Raw genomic sequence first — 10433 nt, forward strand, 5'->3', positions numbered from 1 at the left:
CGCCACAATACCCTCTCCAAGAAGACCATTCTTCAGGGCACAGTGGAAGGTGGTCGCCGCCGCGGGCGTCAAAGGAAGAGTTGGACCGGCAATCTGATGGAGTGGACTGACAGGCCCTTGCCACAGCTCCTCAAGAGACAGAGACAGACATCAGTGGAGGGCATTGTCTGCTACTTCTTCCCTCATGTCTCCCCGACGGCCGAATCGGTTAAGGGACTAAATAAAATAAAAAAAAAACACTCCAGTCCAGAGTAAATTTCATTTTTGGGTGAACTATTCCTTTAACGGAAAAAATGGAGGGACGACGACACATCAACACCACCTTAGTACCAATCTTTTTTATTTTGAGGTAAAAACATCCCATAAATAACACTTCAAATTACCATTGCGTGGAAAAAAGACAAAAAAAACATCTCTCTCTTCTTTGCTCTTTTAATTAATATTTGTAAGTGTTTCACAAATATAAGCCATTTGATCGTCAGGCTGCGCTGAAGCAGCAGCAGTTCATCTCTCATTTTCTGCTGTGCTTCAGATCTTAGTGTGACGAGCGAGCGAGTGAGGTAGGCAGTCTGTTATGAATTTTTGTCTTTTCTCCATCTCGTGCTCTCTGTTTAATGCAGTGGCTGTATTAGTGTTAGCAGAGTGAATGCTTCGTGAGAACAGCTGCTTTATATCGTGGGGATTTATTGTGTCAGTGATCATTTATTCTGAGAGACTCTGGATGATCAATGGTGTGTGTTTGAGGAAGTGCAGGGGATCATTAGATACGGCTGTTTGTTTCTGGTACTTGTCTCTATCCAGCCGTGATCCATCCACATAACAAATAACGGCTGTTTGCGATGGATTTCTCTGAGAGTATGAAGCATCACTGGTTGATGGAAAGTGAGATGTTTTCTGTTCAGTTATTTGAGATTATAGTCTGCAGTTTATATTTCATAACAGGTACGGATGACGTGCAGCGAGATGATTCATGCTCACCTAGTGACGCGACTCACTGATTTACAGTTTCTGTTTTAATGTTGGAAAAAGGAAAATGGGGTCAGTTTGTGATGGCCGAAATGCAAATGTACTAATGTATTTTTGAATATGCATGATATTTATGAATTAATTTGTAAAAACAACTGTTCTTTATTACTAGACTAACAAATAGAATAAGCTTAAAGGAGACATATTATGCCCCTTTTTACAATATGTAATATAAGTCCCTGGTGTCCCCAGAATGTGTCTGTGAAGTTTCAGCTCAAAATACTCCACAGATCATTTATTATATCATTTTGAAAATGCCTATTTTGAGTGGAAGCAGAAACAAGCTGTTTTTCGGGCCTGTGTCTTTAAATGCAAATGAGCTGCTGCTCCCCGCCCCCTTTTCCAGAATAGAGCTGCGCCATTACAGCTCGGACCTGCTAAAAACATCTGTTATGGTTCTGATTATCATGTTTAGTACTGAAATCATGCGTTTTAAACCATATTAGTTTAAACTTCTGATATACGGTTTTCTGAGAGCACACATCTGAAGCACACGCACAGAAAGCGGCTGTCACAGCATGTGAGTACTAAACTAAGTTCTCATTCACACACAAGTTTACGTTAAAAACACACGAGTTACAAAAACAGTCGGTTATGTCTGTGAAGGTAAACAGCTGGGAAATAAATCGCATGTTTATTTTAGATCTAAATAGTGTTCTGTGCATCGCCTGTGCAGCTAAAGACAGAACAGTTAGCGTGTTTTGCTCAAACTTTCGCCATGGCATGAGAACTAATACACCGCTGTCGCTTGCGAAATCAAAATGAAGGCGCCGTGGGTGTAAACGTACAGATTAAGGGGCGGTAATATTATAATGAGATCCCTTTGCCACGTCACCAAGAGAGCGAGATCAGACGCGCTCGTTTTCTCAGACACTTGCAGAAAAAGGCTTATAATAGCTTAATGAAGAATTTGTGTGCAAATGAATATTTTCCACTTACTCTAATTATTAAAAGTGCATCTATTATGGCATTTTTAAAAAGCAGACTTGTGCCTTTTTCAGGCTCTGTATGAGAGATTTACTGCTTTTTCTGAAGAAATCAAATGCTGCTGTTCCAAAAATATCACCAAATACGAAACACAGTCGTCTGGCATAGTTCAAAGATAAGTGCAAAAAACACTTAAAAAAAAAAAAAGGGTCCTTCTTTAGAACAATTGAGAACCTCATTAAATAAAAATAAGCACGAGCACAGAGAAATTAATGAGGCTAAAAGTTGATGATAATTTGTATCCAGCATTGAAGAAGGTTTAATGAAGAAGGAATCTGATTTGTGTTATGATGGGATCTTAAATTCAGCTTATTAATCTTGGAGATGAATTATCAACCACAAAACAAGAAATTGCTAATATAGAAACATTTTGGTGTGTAAAGGAAGCTTTTCAAGCAATTCGAGCTGCAGAAGAAAATAAGGGTGTTATTTTTTTCTATGATAATTTCGTATAACCAACCTTTCATCAACGGCAGCCATAAAGAGATCACATAATACAGCTGTTGTCCGAACAACGTCCACAGTCAGCTTTCAAAGAATTACTTTACACTGTCATTGTATGCTTTCCTTGAAAAATTGTTGAAAAGAAGTGGAAATCTTTCATATTTCTAAAGCAGGGAAGGATCACAATGCTCATTCTAGTTCCTTGATGAGTTATGTAAAATGGTTAGAGAATGGTTAACGAATGACTTGTATGGATAATGGAGTCTTTTAAGTGATGCTCACTGTGGTTTTAGAAAAGTAAGTAGCTCTATAGATCACATCATCATCCTTGAAAATTACATAAATGATGTTTAGGAGCGTGTGATTGCTATTTTCTTTGAGTGTTTAAAAAAAATTACTTCAGCTTAGAAGACAGCTGCCTACTTTTATTGACAACATATCAGACAGACTTTTTAAAGTCGAAAGCAGATTGACATTGGTTACTCGTTCATACAGTCCTGGCTTCTTTTCACAAATTCAGTTTTGTAGTTTTGTATTTTCTCGTTTTTTGAGACAGTAACGGTATTGTTTTCAAAAACCTGCACTGCGAAACCTGTTTTCAGGCCCTCAAAATGTCATTGTTGTGTAAATAATCAGGTGAAGCGCATAAAAAGTATTCCGTTTTTCATTGAAAATGGTGTCATCGTGTAAAGGCCCCCTTAAATTGAAAAGGGTGAAATGGCCAGAATTGAGTGCCATTTTTTAATGTTAATTTAATATTTACTGTAACACTTTAGCATAGGGACCAATTCTCACTATTAACTAGCAGCTTATTAGCATGCCTATTATTAACATATTGGCTGTTTATTAGTCTTTATAAAGCACATATTCTGCATGAGCATATTCTACATCCATAATACCTAAACTTAACAACTACCTTACTAACTATTAATAAGCAGCTAATTAGGAGTTATTGAGGCAAAAGTCGTAGTTAATGATTTGTTAATAGCGAGAGTTGGACCATATTTACTATCATTTATTTATTTATGTGTTAATGATTTGTAAAGATGAAACACAAAAATGCCGTTATATTGTTTAAAAATGGTCAAATTGATCCAAATATGCTAGTTTATTCCTGAGAATATGCAAGGTAAGAGTCTGAGTCTGCCGTGTCTGTTAAGCTGCGTATGTTTTTGATATCATATATACCCAGAAAGACCAAACAGCTCCTTGGCGATATGTTAATTTCCATCAGTGACAAGAGGATTATTTCAGCGATTAATTCAGCTTACGCTGAAAGAGCGTAAGCCCTCAGTTCCTCCCCGTCTGCTTGTTTTTCCTGTCATTTATTTGTCTTTCTTTGAATAGGCCTCTCCTCTTCATCATGAGACATCTGCCTTTACACAAATGATATCAGTCACGATTAGCATAGCAGCGAGCATCTGTTTTTGCATCCCATTGATTGTATTGAAATTTCTTGCCGCTGGCACTGAATGTGGATATACAGTATTGATGGTGCTCTCAGGATAAACACACGGCATGGTCATACCTCCCATAATCCCCTGTGGCTCAGCCCTGCTCATTAACTCTACATCCAGATCAGCTCACCGATGTCTGCCAGAGAATACCTCTAAGTGCTTCTCATTCAATCTGAAGACTTGCAGAGATATTGAGTAGGGTTGGGTATCGAAAACCGGTTCCATTTTAGAACCGGTTCCAAATTTCCAAGAACCGGGTATTCGATAAGACGCGTGCATTTCGATTTGTTTGTCTTAATTTTTTTTTATATTGGATTTTTTTATCTTATTGGAATCGAAACTAGGAATCGATAAGAATCGGAATCGATAAGCGGAATCGGAATCGATAAAATTCAAACGATACCCAACCCTAATATTGAGTATGGTGCTGCCCTACTGAAGTGACATCCCCGTCACGAAGCACTGCTGAGGCCCCTTCACTTACTGTGTCTCCTAGGGAGCGAGCCGAGGGTATTGTTATGGGAATCCTCTTTGATTAGATTATTGTGTGCTCCCTCTCTCTCTGTCTCTTCAGAGATGGACTGCATGTATATTTCATGAATGTTGGTCGGGATGTAAGATTTGATCTCGCCGATGATTCTGCTGGATCATATTTTAAAAGGGGTAACGTTATTTGTATTATTTTCATCTCTTCTGTTTTGTCTGCTGTTTTTGCAGGTTGTGACAGAAGCCTGATGTTGCATTCGTGAAATTGTGACAAGCAAGAAGCATTTCTCCTCCTCCTCTTCATCAAGCTTGGCGGTGTCACACTGTATCTGGACAGCCCTGGTTTCATTCAGTGAGGAGGCGACTGAGTCGTGGACTGTTTTTATGGCACTTTGTTGAAGAGATTGAGCGAGCGAGGTGAGCAGAAAGAGCGAATCGCAGTCGCTGAGTGTTGCCGTGGCTTATGGCGGCAGGGCAGGATTGAAACGCATCGGCTCACTCTCAGTTCTGTTGTTGATCACTCTTCTGTCCGGTCAGAGATGGGCATCCTGGGGTGCGGCGTGCTCGTGTTTGCGCTCTTCTTTCAGTGCCATAGCCGCAGTGTCCAAAACCCCATGTTCAGGTTCAAGAGGTGAGACAGTTCAGTTCCTTAATGGATATTTAATGCTTTTTTGATCACACTTCATTTTAATGTGTCCTATTAATTACACTGAGTACTGAGTAAAAAATTCACACATTAATTACAGGTAATTTACTGTAGTTACTACATGTAACATGGACACAAGTAAATTGTTACCCTTTTTTTATTTTAACTTAAAGTAGTAACAGCATACAGATGCTATTATTTGTGTTGTTTTTGGTCATATAAAAGTGATCCAACAACAAGAGTTTTATTTTAGCGATGCACTGAAATGAATATTTTACACACTGAAACAAACAGAAACCAAAAATAATATTTATTTAATAAACAGTTTATTAATCCAAATTCAAATAAAAACTGAGCTACATTTAAATTGCACTTAAGGCAGTTTTATATCACTCCATTCTACTCTAATTTGTTGTTTAAATAGTGGCAATAATAGATTTATTTAAACATACATTAAATAAAAAATCATTAACAGTGCATATATAGTGCACTCTATATACCTCTCTATGTATTTAGTTATTATTAGAGTAATTTTTTTCTAGTTGATTCAACTTTTTGGACATTGATTATCAATTAAATGAATTAGATCAATTAAATTTGAGAAATTGATATAAACTCATGTTTTCCCACTGTAGCTTATCCACATTTTGTGCACGAATTAGACACTGGCAAAACACTCCATTGGAGAAGAGCTAATTAAATGTTAAGGAACATTTAAGGAACAGGAACTGCAGTCCAGTGGTTATATATTATATGATTTTAAAAAAAGAACCTTGCTACGTGTACTGCATTAAGCTAAATGAGACTTGTCATAGCACTTGCTTATCATTGCTCTTTTGTTGGTTTTGATTGCTTCCATTGTCCTCATTTGTAAGTCGCTTTGGATAAAAGCGTCTGCTAAGTGACTAAATGTAAATGTTATTGATTTCGGCCCCCTAAAACCATTTCAGCCAAAACGTTGATGCATTACCTTTTTTATTTATTAATTTGTTTTATTTTATGTGTTGAATTAGTTAAATTAAGGGGTGTTTACACAGTTCTGTTCTTTTCTAATCGGTCTGATTACACATGATGGATGATAAAACCGGTCCAAAAAAAAACAAAACACAAAAAACAGGGATCCTAGCCATATAGAATATAAAAAGGCCCTATGAAATTCCATTTAATCTTTTCGCAAACCTAAAATGAAATCTGCATTTTTAGCTTTAATTTTTCTGAAATCTGTTGTATGGTTTTAATACCATCAAAAAGTTTCTGTAATAGGACTGAACGATTTGGACACAGGCATATTGCAAAATATTGTCAAATAAAAGTGATATTCTAAAACATTGCAGAAGCAGGCATCACTAGTTCTAGGACAGGTTCATTGATTGTGCACTGTTCCAGCCAATTCAGTTTGATTTGGTGAACGGATTCAGCTATTTCACTGACAAGAAGAGGGGAAGTTTACAGGCTTTAAGAAATGTAAGAAAATTCTAGATTTTGATGAAAGTCTGATTAAGAAGTCCCAACTTAGGTGTCAGCCTTTTAAAGATGTTACTGTTGTTAATTTTAGTAAATTTATCTGAATGCAGACTCAGCTTAATATCGGTACTTTACTGTCAAATATGCATCCTAGCAACTCAGATAGCAACTCTTTTTTTGGTAACAACATTTTTTTTGGTAACAGGTTTCAGGACAATGCCTGGTCAGACCCCAATGACTGCTCAAGGACCAGACATCCATTTGTCCTGTCCAATCCTTACAACTTTTCCCTCGATATTCGCATACCAGGGGTGATTCCAACAGAGGTAAGAGTTATTTATGTATTTTTTTGTGATTTGTGCGTTTCCTCACATTTCCCCCTGCTTCATCTCCATTTAGTTTTCACCACAGTTTTGAAAAATGCTATAAAAGTGAGCGTGTTAGTTCGTGGAGAGGAGGGGAAGAGCGGAGACCAGCAGCACAATGTCTTCTGTTTTATTTCACTTTCATTGAGTTAAAAGCATCAAAGGTTCCCATAAACGAATGCTGCACTTCTTCATTCCCTGCATCAAAATGAACAAATAGTTTAAATAAACACATCCTGTGACAGCTATAATTCAATACAGACAATAAATGCACAACCGTTTGCATTTGTACTCTGGGTGGAAAATAGAAATAAGCACACTGTTGCTTATTCGATTAGTTCTGAGACTGTTATTTTGTGGTGTATATTCAAGGCTTTGATCAGTTGCATCGAGGAACTGTAAAAAACGGTTTCATGCATGTGTGGATGGATCACATTTGTGCTGGATACTCAGGGTCTATGGAGGAGAATTCATGCCAAGCGAAAACAAACACTCAGTGCAATCAATAAACGTGTCTATCCACTACTGTACACAATCTTAGAGTTTGAAGCATCTGTCATAGGAAATAAACACATGCTGTTATGAATATTTAAAAGAATCGTCTTCTTATAGGATAATGACACACAGTCTCATGACTAATTATGAGACACAGATGAGTCATCAAATGTACTGTAGGGATAATGAAGATTTTAAACCCACAAGACCAAAATTAACCAGTTTTCTCTGAAATTAATGGATTTTAACATTGTTTTATATGATGTGCAGCAAAACACCCCTTTTAACGTCTCAAGTTTTGTAGTGCAGTACTGTTAAAAAGATTGTAAACCACATTTGTGATGTTTTATTTGATCTTCAAAGGCATCCAGATGCATAGAGGTTTAATTTTTAATGTCTTGATATTAACAGTTTTCCTGCAGGGCTAAGGTCTGGGCTGCATCTCCTCACACTTTGTAATTATTAGAGCTGTAGTCATTGCTGCAGTTTTAAGCTAGTTTTCTGTATAGCTGACAGTGCTGAATGCACCGAACCTTGTTACTCAGGCAGCTGGAGAAAGAGAGAATTACAGCAATCACAAGCAAGCCTAAATCTGAATGACTGAAAAACAAGAAAATTACAAGTACTCCAGTCTTCAGTGGAAACATTTCTTAAATACAGTTGTGCTACTTAATATTTATGTAGAAACCATGATATACTACCAATCAAATGTTTGGTTTGTTTGTGTTTTTAATAGAAATAAATGCTTTTATTCAGCAAATTTGCATTAAATTGATCAAAATTGATAGTAAAGTATGGTTGCTAAGAGGCGTAAAAATTCCAGTAAATTTCCAGAATGGGAAGTTAAGTTGGGGAATTTTAGAAATTTTGGAATTCATGGGAATTCATTTAAAATTTGGAGTAATTTATACAGACTGTATCATAAATATAAAAAGTCTGTTAAAAATGTCAGTTGACGCACGTGGCATTGTTCTGCAGAATAAGATTAAAAAAAATTTAAAAAAAAAAGTATCACAGAATTTTGCAAACCTACAGTAAATACATTTATAATGTTACAAAATATTCTATTTTAAATAAATGCTGTTCTTTTGAACTTTCTGCTCATCAAAGAATCCTGAAAAAATGTTTCCACAAAATATTAAGCCACAAAAACTGTTTTTAACACTGATAATAATAATAATAATAATAACCAAGCACCAGTAATAATTAGGAAAGCAAAGCATATAGTACTTCAGTACTTGGTCAGCTTTTGTAAACATGGTCTGATGATCAGTAATGAATGTGTGTATGGAAGTGCCTAATAAGTGTTTGTTTCTTATCAGTCTGACAGCTACTACTGTATGGCTGTTCCTGTCCCCACGTCACAGGAGGCCTACATAGGTGAGTACATGATCATCAACAATGGGAAATCACAGAGATGTGTAGTCTTTACTAAATAAACATCCAAAGCCAAAAACATGAGAGAACAAGAACTAAGACTCACCACATGAATCGTCAACGAACCGATAAAACTTGAGACCGAACAAGAAAGTCATGAGGACGTAAATACACAATGAATGAAACCTGGCCTCTTTATTCTAATGAGTGCATGTGCACTGTACAAGGAGCGGCCGCTGAATACTTTTGTAACGTATAATAATAATTTTAGTAGGGATGGACAATTTACAATATATATATATTAACACAATAAGTCAGTATGTCAACCAAGTAATTGTTTTCCTGCAGTGCTACACCTTCAGCGCCACGGAAATTGAAATCATATTTTACCTGAGTTGTGGATATGAGATTACAGGCTGAATTGCATGCGATGAGATAACAAGACAGTGCATGCCTTTCTATAACTGTCCCGTCCGTTCGAGCTGCGAGCACAAACAAACACATACAGTGCAAGCATTGTAGTCTGATTGACTGGAAATGACTCATACACTGGAAATGGGTGTATTTGATGAATCATTCAGAAAGTAAATCATTCACTGAGGGAACCCGCTGAATCAAAGCAGTTACTTATTAAACCGCATGTTATCATTACTTTGAGCGATATCCATCTTGAAATGAAGCGTGTTTTGTGTACTGAGGGTTTGTGGGATTTCAGTCGTTGTAATCGCTGACTGGTTGTGAGGAAATCTTCAGCTGTCCATGAATGTGTTGTGTTTCGTTGTGGTGGTCTTTAGAGAAGGCAGGCTGTAGTTTGCAGAGTAACAGGTCCACCCAGACGTCTGCATGTATCTGAGAGTTACATTATCTCTGTCTTGCTACTGCCATCAATCAACATCCCATCTATTATTCATAGCTTCAATAGAGAGAGAAGCCTTTTCTGAAGATATCCATCACTTTTTATATAGGTAGCATATTGATGTTCATTGTGGTTTATGCTGAGCAAACAGCATTCAGCCTTTCAGACTCTTCAGAGGTTTCATGCAAATTTTTTTTTATTGTAAATAAAACACTTTTAAATAGAGCTGACTTTTCAGCTGTTTGTTTGCAGAAATGCTACAACACCGATTTATCAAGAAACAGTTGATTCAAGATGCTTACCTTACCATCTTACTGTGTTAAGATTTCATTCCTGACTTTAAAACACTTTTCTCTTCTCAGTGGACTTTGTTCCCCATGCCACTATGGACACAGCCCACCACATGATTTTATATGGCTGCAAAACCCCTTATGCCACCCAGGGATATTGGTGAGTCACGTCTGACACCTTGAGAACTACAGTGACTGGAGGATATTTAATGCTTAAAAGTTTTCTTCTTTCTCTTTTAATTTCTTTTTTATGTTACCAAACTTTTCTTTTTCCAGCTTATAAAAACATTTTCAGGCTGGTTGGGATGCTCAAACAAAAAGACCATACATATTGTACAGATACGCTAACATTGAAAAATGAGGGTCAGTTAGTTACATTATCGTTCAAAATATATACAGTATATGTGACCCTGGACCACAAAACCAGTCATAAGGGTCAGTTTTTTTTTTTTTAATTGAGATTTATACATCAAATGAAAGCCTGAATAAATAAGCTTTCTATTGATGTATGGTTTGTTAGGACAATATTTGGCCGAGATA

The 10433-nt window shown here is 36.7% G+C and overlaps 1 protein-coding gene across 1 annotated transcript in view; it reads left to right on the forward strand.

Annotated features, from left to right (window-relative positions):
• LOC107715844 (peptidyl-glycine alpha-amidating monooxygenase B-like) overlaps positions 1-10433 on the forward strand; it is a 50474-nt gene that overhangs the window by 2740 nt on the left and 37301 nt on the right. Inside the window, exons 2-5 of the mRNA XM_016522056.1 lie at positions 4632-5031; positions 6716-6836; positions 8693-8750; positions 9966-10053. Of these exons, the coding sequence (XP_016377542.1) occupies positions 4940-5031; positions 6716-6836; positions 8693-8750; positions 9966-10053 (359 nt within the window). The 5' untranslated portion in view covers positions 4632-4939. The remainder of the gene's footprint in view (positions 1-4631; positions 5032-6715; positions 6837-8692; positions 8751-9965; positions 10054-10433) is intronic.

The sequence above is a fragment of the Sinocyclocheilus rhinocerous genome, unplaced genomic scaffold (genome assembly GCF_001515625.1).
Source record: "Sinocyclocheilus rhinocerous isolate Xijiao unplaced genomic scaffold, SAMN03320098_v1.1 scaffold178, whole genome shotgun sequence".
Lineage (NCBI taxonomy): Eukaryota > Metazoa > Chordata > Actinopteri > Cypriniformes > Cyprinidae > Sinocyclocheilus > Sinocyclocheilus rhinocerous.